The sequence below is a fragment of the Nymphaea colorata genome, chromosome 8, assembly GCF_008831285.2.
Source record: "Nymphaea colorata isolate Beijing-Zhang1983 chromosome 8, ASM883128v2, whole genome shotgun sequence".
Taxonomy (NCBI): domain Eukaryota; kingdom Viridiplantae; phylum Streptophyta; class Magnoliopsida; order Nymphaeales; family Nymphaeaceae; genus Nymphaea; species Nymphaea colorata.
In genome coordinates this window covers 15,076,285-15,091,515 of record NC_045145.1, presented here as the reverse complement: position 1 = coordinate 15,091,515, position 15,231 = coordinate 15,076,285, and the positions used below count along the sequence as shown (strand labels likewise).

Genomic DNA, 15,231 nt, shown 5'->3' with positions numbered 1-15,231 from the left:
CCCGTAATTAAACTGTTGATGAGCTGCTTTTTAACTTTTAAGCCGTTGGGTTTATGGCGAAAAAAAAAAAAAACTTGATTACCTCTTCGTTTCTTAAGTTGGAATCATGCTGTTTTAATATTAGAGTTAGATTACAAACTCCACCTTTAATTAGTCCGATGCCTTATCATAAATTCCCCCCCTAAACTTTGCACGCAACCTTTCATAATAAGCAGGACGATGGAATTGGGTGTTGATTGATTGAGGGTCTCCCACAGCATTATGAGGACACAGTTTTTGGGACTTGACTGAGGGTCTTGGACAGCATTACAAGAAAAGAAAAGCTAAGGCAACAACATGAGTCATCAATTTCGATATCCTTGGTATCTCCTCTCTTTATGAGTCAACTCAAATAACTGGAACTAAATGCCAATTAATATATTCACTCACTGCTTACAAAGAAAACCTCAAGCTGCTGCAGCATAAAAATACAGAACGAGGGATGAAGAAGAAGTCTAGCAGCTGCTCCTGATACATGTAAGTGAAAACTTTATATAGGTAATACTATCAACTTTCTTGCTTTTTAACTTTATTAATATTACCTATCGAGCCAAGGAAACAAGTGTAGAGCAACCAGAGGTAGTCGGGTTCCACAGAGCAGGCAACAGATACCGACGCCCATTGACCCCATTCGCGTTATAGCTTGCGCCGGTGCTTGAATCCACCAGCAGGTCCCCTGCGTACCCTGGGTATGCATTCTTTCCGTATATCCCCGGGCAGGCTGATGCAGCTTCCAGAGGAGCAGTAGCAGGGCCTTGGAAGAAGCCATTTCCATAAGGGTTGGTCACCGTCCCAGCCAACATGCTAGCAATGTTGATGATCATACCATCCACACCCACATCGCCGTTTGGTGCCACCAACGCCGGGGTCTGAGGCCCATAGAGAGGCTGGTGGAATGGCCAAGCGCACTGGCCTGGGCATTGGGTCTCGGAGTTGCCCACCCAGATGTAGGCAAATCTCTGCTTCATGCCTCCCATGGGAGCGGAGCCGTGGAGGCCGCAGCTGCTCATGCAGAAGCCCTCCACCGCAACATCCTTGGCCGTGAGAACCAGAGTAATGCCATTGGCAGCGGCAGCTTTGGCGGCCAGGCCGCTGATTTGGGTCCTCTTGAGCGACTTCCCCAGCGAGCACTTTTCATCCAGCACCTGCTTTCCCAGCACCACCGTAGCAGTGCCTGCTCTGTGCGCCTTGGCCATGTACCCTTCTATGAGATTCCACCAAGAGGACACGGACGGGCTCTTCTCTTGGCCCCTCTGGTTGAGAGAACTGAGAAAATCACCAACGATAGATTTCTGAGCTGCCGTGAATTGGCCATACCAGACGATGTTGATTTGGAGGTTGCCCTGGAGAAGGGCACCGCTGTGGTAAGTGAGAGCAGGTGGAGTTTGCTGCACCAAAGCAGTAAGCCTCCTGCTTCCGAGACACACCTGCAGAAAGCTCAAGAAGATGAGGGATTTCACAAAAATGGGCACTCCCATTCTTTCGTCTACTGTCTCTGGTGAAACGCTCTCTTAAGTATGGAAAATGGTAAGGTACTTGAGATGCACCAAATTAAGCTTGCAAGCTTTGCTTTGTTCTGCAGAGTCTGGAGACGGAGGTGGTGCTTAAATAGAGAGTGAGAGAGCAGCTGACAGAGAGAGAGGATTGAAGAAGTCGTCGATTTCCTCTCCTTCTGATCACCTTCCTTCCTGCTTGGTCCAAACAATGATTGAGAGCGTGGGGGCCAAAGCTCTTCTTGGCGCGTGCCTTTGCCCTTCAGTTTTTCATTTTTTAAATTTTCCTCATTGAGAATTCCCTTGGCATCATATGAATTATACGTGTGCCACCTTTTGTTCGAGCGATGCAAAAGAGCAAACGGTCCAAAACAGAGGACTAAACACACACACACCACTCAAAAGGGCTTGCATTGGCATTTGGTGGTCAAAGCCAACCCGCCGTTGCCACCTTTTAGGTCAACACACATGTCCTCCAAGCGATTTCTAGTCGGTCCCACATCCCCGGCACCCTGGTTGGTGAGAGTGGGTCTGGACCCCTGGGTGGCTAGATTTGAACCGACCAAGGTAATGGAGGACGGAGATGGGCCATAGACATAGTCACACCTCGGAAAAGTCCGAGCGAGAAAAAGAGATCTGTGGATCGATCCGATCGAGTGTTTGTTTGGTTCTTTCTGCTTTTCTGAAAAGTACTGGGAAATGTCGGCATGAAAAAAAGCATGCGAGAGTATCAAACTCAGACGACGATCAAGAAGAGGATAACACCAAAACACAAGTTCAGAGTTTTCTCCTTCACATTCCCCTCTTGGCATTTGCTTTCTGCCTTTGTTTGTATCAACTGGTTTTCTAAGTTCTTGTTGAGGATCGATTGGAGATGTGATTGCTTCGGATAGCTCTTCGAACTGCCAGCTTGCATGTTTAGATAGTGAGTGTTCGATCCAATCACGCCTGCTACTTGAATATGCCTTTCGCCATCTGACTAAGACTTAAAATTTAACAATATTAAAATTCAAAGGCTCAAAGTTCGTGAATATGAGAGCTGGTCAACAAATTAAATCATGTAATACACAAACTCAGCACATGAAAACATTTAACTAATCAACAATTTAACTTGTACAAGATTCAGAGACTAATTTTCTTTCCTAAGATGAATTTATAAATATCAAAAGTCAGTGTGGTGGTGGGTGGACTTTTCATTGAGTAGGAAGCGAAGTCGGGCTAACACCGATCGGAAAACCAGGCAATATGTTCCTTTCGATCGTGACCGCGACAAGACATGAGTCAAACGTGAGGGCTATGTTTAGACGGCAAGAACCAAAAAAGTATGGCATCTAATTCCTTTCTAAAGTATATTTTAATGAAGAGAACAGCAAGCACTGACAGACCAGCTGACAGAGCCATAGTCAGGTCTGCGGTTCAATAGAAAAAGGTTCCGAGTGAAAGCAAATGTATTGTAAACTATATTCAATCGAATTCGGTGCATAAAATAAGCAAAAATCCGATGTATCACAACGACTGACGGATCGGACCGGAGAAAGTATTACGAAGTAGGATGAGCTTTAGACTTTAGAGCAGCTTTGGTGAAGAAGAAATACGACGCAGGGAAGCAAATGTTTTGAGAAGTATTAAGTCAGAGAAGATACGAAAAACAGAGAAAGCGAGGGAAAGGCAAGAAAGCAAAATTCAAAGCGGAGGAAAGAAGTTTAAGATGAAGAAGCAGGTTTCTGGCCAACTGCATGTGGCCCCCCATCTTCATCTATTGCAGAAAGCCCACCTTCGTCAATGAGTTCAATTCCAGCTTGCAATCGTACCTCAAAATTACAGAAGTTTTAGACAAGTGTTTGTTTGCAGTTTAATTTGAATGTAAAGTCTTGTGTCTCAAGATGTAGCTAAGGTGACCACTTCAAAGGAGGTGTAATTTAGAAACCCCCTGATTTCTATCACGACTACTCTCTTACACCATAGAAAGGCTCTAAAGTCTGCTCTCTGAAGCGAGGCTTAGAAAAAGGGGAGGGGTTATCTTCTCTTGAAAACGATAAAAAAAAAAAAAAAAAAATCACGATGAGAAAAAAGAAAAGTCTTGTATAGTATTTAATTGAAAACAAAAGACTAAGGATGTTTAGATCATCTGCCAAGAGAAAAACAGGGCTGGTGGCTTCCGCTGCCTTCCCTTGCCAGGCAATGCCAGTTGGCTGGTGGAAACAACGCTTGGCTAACAATTCTTTTTCTTAAAGAAATGCCCCACGATTTTCAGGCTTTGCAACCCCTCGAACATCACCGTTCTATGCAGTGGCTGAGCCACAAATTTTTTGCTATGGGGCACTATGTACTAGTACCTTCGACTGTTTTGGGTTGGCGTGTGGCGTGGCAGCGCCCAAGCCAGCTCCACGCTGACTCCGCTATTGCTTTAAGCAGTTGAGTTTCTTTCCGGTGCGTGTGGAATGCCTATAATTTTAATTTTATGAAAAGGAAAACGAAAGCCGAAGCCGGTACATGCACAAACAAACTTGAAATAAAGCAGGCAAAAACATGGAGCTATATTGAGCTGGCATGGGTTTACGTATGGTTAGAATAATTCATTGGTTTGAGGCTGATGAGAATCGAACCAACAACCAATTACTCAACGAGACGAGTTGTTGTGCTAAATCCTTCGGGATTAACTAAGACTAGCTTTGTGATACGAAGCATGGTCTTTACAATGTCGAACAAAGCCAGATTTTGACCTGCATATTGTATTATAGGATCTGGATATTGTCCTCTGCGAAAGTTTATGACTTGCAAATGATTCATAAGAAGATCTTTGGACCCGTTTTCATGTGGGTCTGAAGCACGTAGGGCGCTTTGGACCTGGCGAAGCCTAAGTTCCTGACCACGCCGATCCCGCTAAGAAGATTGAGTTATGGGTATCGCACCAATGTTTGGATCGTATCAAAATGGAAATCATGTCTCCGTCCACGAAAGCTGAAATCCCCACTGTGGATTTCGGCATTCATCCCTAACGTGGATCTCAAATCCATGTCGTAGTGTAAAAATCATGGATTTAAGATTTTTGAGGTTTTGGGGGCGGGTTTAAGATTCGATCAGATTTGAACACACATTGAGGATCTCAAATCTTCATTTTTATATAAATTTAAAATCTCAAATCTGCCTCTGATCTGAGACCCGAGGGTATCAAATACTCCCTTGGGGTCTGACTTGCAGTCAAACAGTATAAACTAACTAAACTTTAAACTTGATACATGCACCAAGAAATGACAATGACCCTAAAATATCCCGTTTTAGCTTGCTGCTTAATTATTTTACAGAAGAACGATGACAATGACTCTAAAATCGTTCATGTGAGCGAATAAAAAGAAATGTCTGAAGATGTAACCAGTCAGATTTGGTTTGTTTCTAGCATTTTCTGAATTTGTCCTAATTGGATTCGACTTGCACCTGAATCTTCTTAAAGCTGAACCTGAATCTGACAAGCATAATTCAAACTTAGAGATTCAAACTTGGCCAGAAACGCTATATCACATTTTTCAGAATCGCTCGATTCGGTGGCAGGACGATTCAATTCAATGGGCGACTCATGTGTGCCTGTGGGCTTTTTCTTTTCTTTTCTTTTTTCCTTTTTTTGTTGGGCAACATTACTTTATAGTTTATACGGATTTGAATCTTATTGCTACTCGCATGTCATTTGCGTCCATATCCTTAGAGAAAATGCCGCGCTGATTCCTTGTGATCTTTGTGTAAAACGATTCATCTCTGTTCTCATGCTTCCATATTGGTCTTTCAGTGACACCCAAATGAAGAATAGCCCAGTGTGGGAAGATCTTCACGAGTACAACAAAGCATATTGGTGAATTTAAGTAAATACATTATCATTCAGCTGACACACCCTTGTTTCAGCAAACACGCAAACTTACTGACATAAGTGATTGGGTTTCGACGAACAAATACACATAAACTTTTTTAGGAAGTAGGCCCTCAATTCTTACTGCTAACCCGAAGAAGGTTCAAATGTGCTGACTTTATTTCGACGATGTATATACTTAGTTGGAGGTGGTCAAAGGATTTTACAAGGACGAAGGTAAGGAGGCAGGTTAACTTCTTTGTAATCATGATAAGCACAACTCACAACGATCAGACCTTGTGAATCGTTACTTTTTCCAACATGCCAAAGTTCTTCGTTTCTATGTTGCAGGAGAAATAATCTGATTGTCTCCCTTTTTAAACTGTTAAAAGAAAAGACTGTCAGCCGGGTACCCACAACTTTCCATACGAACGAGAGCGCAGCACGCAGTTCAGTGCACCATTAATAGTGACTTGTGACAGATATGTGGGTGGCCGCCGTCTGAATGAAATGAAGGCCTGCCTTTTCCATTAGAACATGAAAATTTTTTTTTTCCCCTTAGACTCTGCGTTAAACCGAAACATATGCGGTGAAGGATCATGGGTAGGACGGATACTGTTACACCGACACTTGGACGCCATTATTTTTGAAGAAGATGAGTTTCTACAAAAGCGTGTCATAATTGAGGTGGAAGTTTTTCTCTTTTAGTGAACGGGAGTCTGGTTCGTTTTTATCGTGCGATTGTGACACAGGACCGTTTAACTCAACCCGGTTAGAGAGCTTCAATGATGTTAGTAATGGCAATTGGCAGGTTCAAGAAAAAGCGAGTCATGTGGAACGGAGTTTGGGGCCTTCTTTTCTGAAGACAAAGCAAAAAGTGTGCACGTGCCAGCCAACATTTCTCTGCAAATAATGTACAAATGCTGGACAGCAACCAAATCGAACCATCTTTCAACAAGTTATTGTCATTAACTATGCCATTTTTCATATTCGAAACGTGTTGAATCACTACTCAATTTTATACAAGTTGAGCAAAACCGAGCTTCTGTTCTTGTCTTCGACACATGCTTTGAATTTCAAGAGCTCGATCCAGCTGGATGAGCCGTGGATGCAGGAGCGCTGTTATTAGTCTAACACCATTTTTATGTAATTATTATCAACACTAGATCATGAAACCCCACATTAGACCGTGTCAGAATATGAAATCAGAACACAGAGTTCTGTGCACAACATGGCACGGCTCCCATACATTGGCTTCTTTTTTCCGAATTTTACTTTTAGCAAGTCCTATAATGTTAGAACAGTCTTGAAAAAGCTCTATTGATGATTCCCAAGGTAACCAATATTGATACAGTGAAAGGGAAGGGCCAACCATAATGACAGAACGACCGGAATATAAATCAACCCATTTACTGAGTAGAATCTCGTTAAATCTTCGTTTTTTTTTACTTCAATTACTATAGCCGTGTCCCTGTGATCACTGAGGGATACAAAGATCCACCCTACGTCCCCACTAAAACCAAAAAAGCAGTATGGACAAAAGATGAGAATGATGTCAAAAAGTGAGATAGACATGGCCGCCATCCCAATGGGGCATAAATTATCTCATGGCAAAAAAAAAATGGATAAAGGTGCACACGCACAAGGTTGTTCAATGGAATCACGGTCATGAGAATCTTCTTTTCCAGCTCTCTCTCCCTCTCTCTCTCTCTCTCATGTGAGCTTACATTCACTTTACAAAAGCAAACAGCTGCCATTCATCGTTTTTAGTACACCTTTTCTTCACTGAAGTTGCTGCGAAAGTAAATGGCCACAGAGAGGAAAAGAATGGGGAAGTACATGAGAAGCTTTGCTCGTGAACTACGGTCATCCTTTCCTTGACAAAAAAGCATTCAAGTATATATAGCAGGCGGAGTCGACCAAAACGGCTTTGTCTCGCTCAGATAATGGCTCACTCAGGCGACTTTCGGCCAGCGGCTAGATGGTACACGTAAATTTTTTAATAGCAAAGGAAGCTCGAAAGCAACTACTTATTATACTCGAAAACAGGAAGAAAGCAACTATTCACGCATAGTCCTCAACTTTATTCTCGTTTTATCAGAAAAAATGCAGAAAATAATAAGTTTTAAAAAACTACAAATAAACAGATAAACTTGCAAGGAACATATGAAAAGCAAGTGGAAAATACCTACAGTCATGAGAAACAAAGCAGTTTGGACATTTTGAAATGGTGACGACCAGCAATTGTTTGGAAAATGCTGAATAATGACGTGATACGGGATAAAGCTCAAACAGGAGGAGAAAAGACGTCCTTGCATTCTCAAAACGTTGGGGTAGATAAGCTCTTGAATTGGGAGGGGTAAAACTGAATACATATATACCGCAAAATTTACATCCACGGAAAGGTGAGACTAATTCAATACTTCAAAATGAGTAAAAACTAGAATTCTCGTATTCCAACCAACTGGAATTCTCACAAGACAAGTATACATGGACAATAAGCATTTGATCGCTCGTTCTGGTAGCTGGATCTGTGTGCCGGGCTTCTAAGATTTCTCAAGGAGAGGGGGAGAAAAAAAAATTAAATGAATGGAGCGGGCGGCGACCTGTAAAGGGGCGGCAGAGCTACAGGGAAGGGAAGCCCCGGCTTTGGCACCACCCCAAGGAAATATACAAAACTCATGCCGAGGCACTAAAACTCTGACCCAGTATCATCTCATGTTGCAGCATTGTGCTCTTCCCTTCTGCAATTTATCCCACATGCAGATCATCTGTCTAGGTGATTGGTAGTGTGCCGTGAAGTAGTCGTCGATGCAACCAAACTGACAAAACTTCAAGTCGTGGAGGTACTCAACTGGCGCCGAGGCATTGAACCGCTCAACCCACATGCCCATGCTCACATCTTCCATCTTAAACAACTGCATTGCATAAGCTCAACGTTAGTCAGACACAATTCAGAAAGGTGGAAGATGAGGGTTTTACTAATGTTCATCGCGCTTGCTTACCCTCAACGAGTGCTTCTCAAACTCCGACACCACAAACTCTGCAATGTCAGATGACACTACGTATCCGGGGCCATTGGCATATGGTGGATAGTCTTCCTCAGGCCATTCCTGAAACGTAAAATAAAAAATTATGAGAGAGAGGGAGAGATGTAAATTGGTGGTCTCTGGTCTTTGAAAAACTACAACTCATCATAAGATCAATGTCCGAGAAAAGAAGAAAAAATTCTCACTAACCATGAAGAGAATAAGACTAGAGAAACCAAACGCAAAAAAGTCAAAGTCAAAACAAATCACAGAATCAAGAACAGAGGCGTACCCGGCTGGAATTCAATCACTAGAAAACTAACAATAAATCGATAATTTCCAGCAACCATTTTTTACAATAAATCCATGAGATAAAAGGCCAGACAAATTGAAGGCTTAACGAGAAACAAAGTACAGAAAACTCAAAAAAAAGCACGCAGCCAAATGCTTCATTCAATCACAAACATTAAGAAAAGTAAAGGTTGTAATGAAATTAACAATTTCATGGATGATATGAGAACCCTTAGATAAAAGGAGCACAAAGTTGAATTAAACAGAGAAAGTAAAGGTTGTAATGAAATTACAATTTTAAAGGTTGTAATGAAATTAACAATTTCATGGATGATATGAGAACCCTTAGATAAAAGGAGCACAAAGTTGAATTAAACAGAGAAAAGGCCCAAACAGCATTAATAATTGAAGCATTTTACTTTTTTCAATAATCTATCTAAGTCAAAGTAAACCCCACCAGTTTGGGAAGTAGGAAAGGCAGAATCTCTTGCTTGGACATTTGAAGGTTCAACTTATACATATATGAGCAAAAGCAGGCGCGAGCATCAATTTTGTAAATGAGAAAAGTAGCAGCATATCATATAACAACAAATCAAATACACAATAAACGAACTAACTATTCATCTACTAGCATCAGAATGAAGAGGAGATAACTAAAATGTCACACAAACAGACAAGAAAGACCATGAGTAAGCAGTATGAACCATACCTCATATGTTACAGCCCATTTACCAAAGCGCAATGGCTTATGGTAGTAATTCATGTTCCCAACATACACGCTACTGTGTTCTGCAACCTTTTTTACTTCCTTAATCACAGCATCTACTCTAACAAATGTATCATCATCACATTTCATGATGTACTTAGCAGAGACAGCACGCACCTGCACAAGAAAATAGTGCTTACCGGCATGAGCAATGTTTTATGCAGTCCTGCCAAATGCTTGCTTCTACAGAATGAATACGCAACCCCCGACAACTTAATCCACTTACCCCATACTCGCAGATGGCAACAGTCTTCAAAACAACAAGATCGTAGCTATCCATGAACGGCACAATTATGATATCACCAAAAAATTCAGCTTCCTTTTTAAGCTCGACATTCACCTCCTTTCTGCCATGCTGCATCGAATTAAGTCTAAGGTCAATAAGTATAATCTGAAACGAATGCATTAACAGAACCATAAAATTGAGACAAAAGAAGAGGCTAGGTGAAAACTTGAACTCACCAATGCAACAAAGAAACGTGCTACCACCCTTGAGGATTTGATTAATTTAGATTGCATCCAAGACTTCCTAACTGCCATGCGTTCAGCAAAATGGTTGCCAGCAGACAGAATTCCAATAAACAGTTCCACCGGGCCATCAGGTATTGGAGGTGCTATCCACTTCTCGGACATCTCAAGATTCCTCTGTGGTGCAAAACTAGGATGAGAAGTAGGCAATGACGCAGCAAAAACAGATTGAATATCAACGTCTCCGTTCAGCGACAATCCAGTTGCATCTTCAAGAACAAACCCCTGCGTTCAAAAATTTATCGCATGCAAAGAGCGAAAAGGAAAAAAAAAAGTTCAGTTACATCATCAGCCTTGACATCGTTTACGCCCTAGCAGAAAAACGGATTCTCCAGCTTTTAATTGAATAAATAATGGTACTTACGGTGCGATAAGGAAAAGACACCACGTGCCTTCCGTCAACATTGATATGGTAGCCCTCTAAACCAGCGCTAAGAGTGAGAACGAACAGCTTATCCTCCACAAATGGGTATGGCCAATCAAAAGTAACCTTCTTGGTTCGTCCAATTAACCTGTTTAACCACCAAGTAGTCTTTGATTCCTCGGAATGATCATCATCATCTCGAATCCACTTCTCACACTTCACAAGACTATCAACTATCCATGCACAAGAAAGCGCAACTATCAGACTACATGACTCCAAATACTGTCATTAACACTGAGCAAAGGAATTACAAGAAACAAAAAATTGTCAAAACACATTTAAATAGTGAATGGATTTTAGTTGTTTCGCCAATTTCATACGAAAATTCATAAGCAACAAGAATGGTATGGCGATAGATCTTAAATGAGAACAATACCGAAAACAAGCCTGAAAATTTTCGAATTAAGCAGGAAATCAAACCAAACAAGTTTCTCAAGTGAATGTTTCCAAGGAAAAGATATTTAAATCACTAAAGCCATCAAGAAGATTCCGAGTTCCGCCGTTAGTTCGTCGAAAGATGTTCGACACGGCTACTCTCAATGCAAGAGTAGCAAGCCTCTCGTTTGATTTCCCAATCAACGGAAAAGCAAAGTACGATTTCTAGAGTACCACCCGTACATAATCTTCCAATCCACAAAAACCAAAGATAAAAAACAATCAAGTAAAAAGTATTGACAGTAAAAGACATCCCGTGGAAACGACCAAAAAAACTTACCCGTTTCTTCGTCGGACCGAGATTTCCATCCCTCGCAGCGAAGAGCAGTCCCCCACTGCATTCTGTAACAAGTATTGAGCTCAATCACCGGCTTATCGCTCCAATCGCCCTTCAGCCTTGGGTTGAAGTGCAGGATTCTCGGCGGGTCTTCACCGTCGACTGTCTTCAGCCCCTGAAGCTCCAGCATGAACTGCGAAACGAGCACCGATTCCGTTCCGTCCCTGAGAGCGGAAATCTTCGGATCATACTCTGGGTGAGCAGGACGGGGCGTTCCCACCAGTGTGATATGCGAACCCAGTGTCAATCCGCAAGGGAGGAAGAGGATCTTCCCTTTCTCTGAGAATTCTGACCCCGTCAGCGTGATTGAGTGAGGACACGACTCTATGGCCGCGGCCCGAGAGTCAATCTTTTCCTCTGCTTCTGCAGCGGTCACACCAGACTCAAGTTCCTCCCACAGCTTCTTCCCCAATAACCAGGCATGCGCTGCCGATTTCTGAAGCTCGGTGAACCCTCTATCACCAGAAGACGACAATGGATCGGAAGAAGAAGAATTCTTCGCGTCCACGACAAGGGCTAGACTCGAGACGATAGAAAACTCCCGCATCCGTCGCCCATGTGGCGACAGCTGAGCTGCGTCCCTCTCCGACGCCGACGTCGGTGTGTTAACGGAGCCCTGAGTGACCCTAAAAGCTACCTCCCTCGGCCTGGACGGCGCCTCCCTTTTCTCCCAATCCTCCTGGCTCCTACGCGGCTCGTCCTCTATTCCCCGCCGGAGCATCCGCCGCCCGTCGACGCTCCATATCCCGTCCGTATCCGCGATCTCATCGCCACCGGCTCCGACCCCGGCCCCGCTCCGCAGCAGGGCCGGCACCTCAAGAAAGCTGAAGAAAAGGAGGTAGGCGGCCCCGCCAAAGAACAATAAGCAGAGGAACCTCCGTTTCCGCGTCACCGACGCCTGATCCACCCTCCCTTTCTTCATTCTAACCCTAACAGCGACTCCCCAACAGCGAAAACCAGCCTCCTTCCCTCCTAGCGGAAAACTCCAACCCTCAAAAAACGGAAGCACCGGCTTCCCGGAGCAGGAAAGCCACAAAAATAAATAGAGACTCGTCCGGGGGAGGGGAAAACGGAAGCGGGGGGATTCCCTTTTCCCACTTGGAAACAGATTTCCTTCCCCCTGGAGCTCTGGCGATAGGGCGGAGACGCAGAAGGAGAAATAACAGCCAGCGGAGGAAGAGAAAGTTTTAAAGGAGAGGAAGGAAGACCCCAAAAGGAAAGCGAGGAAAAAGATTTTCCTCTGAGAGCTCGGAAGGATCGTAGGAGGGAGAGGGAGAGGGAGGGGGAGAAAGAGAAGGGGAGTCTTGTTATTAACTCCCAATTTTTTCTTCTTTTTGGTTTCTTGAACGGAAAATAAAGTTAGGTCTCGGGTCGGGGAAGATATAACCGTTGTAGTGGCGACATTTATTGCCGCAGCTACGAGGTTAATTTAATTTTAATTTATTTTATTTTTCAACGTTTTTCATTTTTTGTGTTTGGGGACAAAAATGAAATTGAATTTGAAGTGGACAACGGTTTTGGCCTTCAAAAGTTGTGGTGAGCTTTAGACATGCAGATCCACGTGTCCATGCGATCATTCCTGCTCTCTTAAAATTCGGCGATAAATTCATGCATCTCAATTTTCCGATCAGAAAATGTGAACATAACACATAGTTTTCATGAGAAAGTTAAATGTGAAACCGCTTTTCGAGGTCGTTATTTTGAAATGGAATGCACGCATTGAGCTTTAAGATAAAATTAGCGCAAAAATATCGCCAGATGCCCGTTTTAACGAGTCCATGAGGAAGCGTTCTCCTCATTTTACTAATTTAGCCCTCCCGTTGAGAGGTCATGCTAATCCGGGTCGGATCCTCTGGAATCTCATCCAATTCCGTCCGAATTAAATTACAGTGAAAAACACACGTGAAAGCAGCATAAACTTTGCAAACGAGAGAGCCAGGTTCGGGTCTCCGGGAGTGAAACCAAGTAAGCGTTGGGCTAATTTGGGACATTTCGTGGGGAGCGTTGAATAGAATAATACGGCCGAAAACACCTGGCTAGCCGTTGGAGTGAGTCGACCCCAGCGTTCGCCAAAAAAGAAAAAATAATTACAAAAAAAAAAAAAAGAGTTTCCCTTTTCTGGGAAAAGTTTGTGGAAAAGGAAAAAGAATAAACTAATGTTTTGAATAATAAATAAAGAAAGGCACGCGAATCGAGGACCTTTATGAGGAGATCCAGTGCCATCAGATCATGGACCTGGATCCAAATATCAGGCACAAGACAGCAACCACGGGCCGGACTTCACTAGTCAGAGATATTCGAACCAAGTTCATCTCTTGGCTCCTGCCCACCGCACCAAATGAATAGCTTGACATGAACACATTTGGGTCTGCATAAAGATAAGACATGTCCCGTAAAGTTTCCAAATTCTCAGGTAAATCCGTGACCAAATCTGGAATGATAAATATATGAAATATATATATATATTCAGAATAATGGGTGGATGCTTCCGTTTTCCACAAGCTTCGGCATGGACTTAAATTTTGAAATAAATTGAAGCAATGCAAAAGACTGGAGTTGGGTCAACTACAACTCCCAGGACCCAATTGATTTAAGCGGTCTTGAGAGGGACTTAAGGCACGCGGTTCGGGTCAACTAAATCAGGCCCGACTTCCACTGAAGACTCGGCCTCACTTTGCTTCAATTTCTCCGACCCTTCCATCGATTGACCGTTTCTACCTGGTTTTGTATCACAGAGATAGATTTGCGGGTCTTTGTAGTCCGGCCCAACCCGATCTCGTATTGTATTTCTCATGATGGGGCCAAAATAAATGGGGATTCAACAGGTTAGCCTTATTTATATTGGATTTAGATCCAGTAAGCAGCAACCCGACTGCATGGAAATCCAGATCCAGATGTAGGAAAGAGAAGGAGATGAGCTTTTCATATTTAAACATGGATGCCAACGCAGAGGGCGGGCGGCCACTTTCCGCGTGAAGGCACATACATACATACATGAGTTGGGTTGGGAGTTTTTCAAACAAAGGAGAGGAAGCCTGAAACCTCTTCTCTTCTTCGCTTTCCTTTCTAAAGCTCTTATAATTATGAACAAAGTGGTTAAAGTATTGAAAGAAGAGTTGTATAATTAAGTCGTTCACAGTGAATGATGTCCAGTGGACTGGAGGTTAAGGCAGTATTATTATATAAAAATGCGATCCCATCACAGTCATTGATTAAACAGCTCGCTTTTGGTGTCTCTCAATTATCGCTCGCCCCATTCCCTGATTCTTTCTTCTTCCAAGGGAATCATGCTGCTTTTGTTTAATATTTCACAAAGGGGAGGTGTCCTTGGTTGGAATTGACTCAAACAGTTCGGCCACCGACTTTTTTAATTGGCCCACGGCATCTTCCCGGTTGGAAAGAATCGCAATTCCGAATATATAACTGGTTGTTGTGCATTTGGTGGACAATTTCCAGAAACGGTTGTCCGAATTCGCAGCACTAAGTCATGGCGGTGGTTGCTCATACCACACTCCAGTCGCACAATGAAACCATTAAGATATATCTTAATAGCGCCCCTAAGAATTGAACAAATGATGCTTCCCTCCATCATTTGGCAGAGAGAAAAACACTCTTTCTTTCACCCTTAACTAAACACTTGTCAATGCCATTAGCTTTGGAGAATCAAATTAAAGACACGCCCGTTTATTTACCTCGAGGGTGGGGGTCGACTGCCGACAATGTATTACGGGAAATCATAGTGTCGAAAGTGCTTAATTAAAAAAGCAGCTCCGATAAGGCATATGATCAACTATAATACATTTTTATGACAAATGTCAAACAAGATCTGGAAGGTGAGCTTTCATTCCAATGTTAAATCTATTTATGAAGATAAAAGTTATATTAACCACAAGTCATCTTCGTTTATGAAAGATAAAAGTTATATGAACCACAGGTCTATCTTTGTTTCGTTCTCGAACGTTCTGATAACGACCCATCCCACCTTGTACAGACAAAGTTTAGCTGAATGAGACAACCATACAATATTATTTCCAGAATTAAATGGGTCCCA

At 42.8% G+C, this 15,231-nt stretch overlaps 2 protein-coding genes across 2 annotated transcripts; both read right to left on the bottom strand.

The window, feature by feature from the left end:
• Window positions 1-396: 396 nt before the first annotated feature.
• Window positions 397-1,635, bottom strand: LOC116258453 (protein PHOSPHATE-INDUCED 1-like). The gene has a single exon (XM_031635616.2). It carries the CDS (start codon window positions 1,515-1,517, stop codon window positions 582-584), a length of 936 nt encoding a protein of 311 aa, XP_031491476.1. The 5' UTR covers window positions 1,518-1,635; the 3' UTR covers window positions 397-581.
• Window positions 1,636-7,758: 6,123 nt separating this feature from the next.
• On the bottom strand, window positions 7,759-12,526 carry LOC116258987 (hydroxyproline O-galactosyltransferase GALT5-like). The gene is made up of 7 exons (XM_031636558.2): window positions 11,124-12,526; window positions 10,349-10,581; window positions 9,919-10,209; window positions 9,683-9,811; window positions 9,400-9,573; window positions 8,376-8,483; window positions 7,759-8,288 (listed from the first exon to the last, which is right to left on the bottom strand). The coding sequence occupies exons 1-7, from the start codon at window positions 12,100-12,102 to the stop codon at window positions 8,082-8,084; spliced, it is 2,121 nt and encodes a 706-aa protein (XP_031492418.1). The 5' UTR covers window positions 12,103-12,526; the 3' UTR covers window positions 7,759-8,081.
• Window positions 12,527-15,231: the final 2,705 nt, after the last annotated feature.

Coding starts and splice junctions, on each gene's coding strand:
- LOC116258453 (XM_031635616.2), bottom strand. CDS start 1,517: ATGGGAGTGCCCATTTTTGTGAAATCCCTCATCTTCTTGAGCTTTCTG.
- LOC116258987 (XM_031636558.2), bottom strand. CDS start 12,102: ATGAAGAAAGGGAGGGTGGATCAGGCGTCGGTGACGCGGAAACGGAGG. Junction 9,812..9,918: donor CACGTTTCTTTGTTGCATTG/GTGAGTTCAAGT, acceptor AATTCGATGCAG/CATGGCAGAAAGGAGGTGAA. Junction 9,574..9,682: donor TTGCCATCTGCGAGTATGGG/GTAAGTGGATTA, acceptor TTTCTTGTGCAG/GTGCGTGCTGTCTCTGCTAA.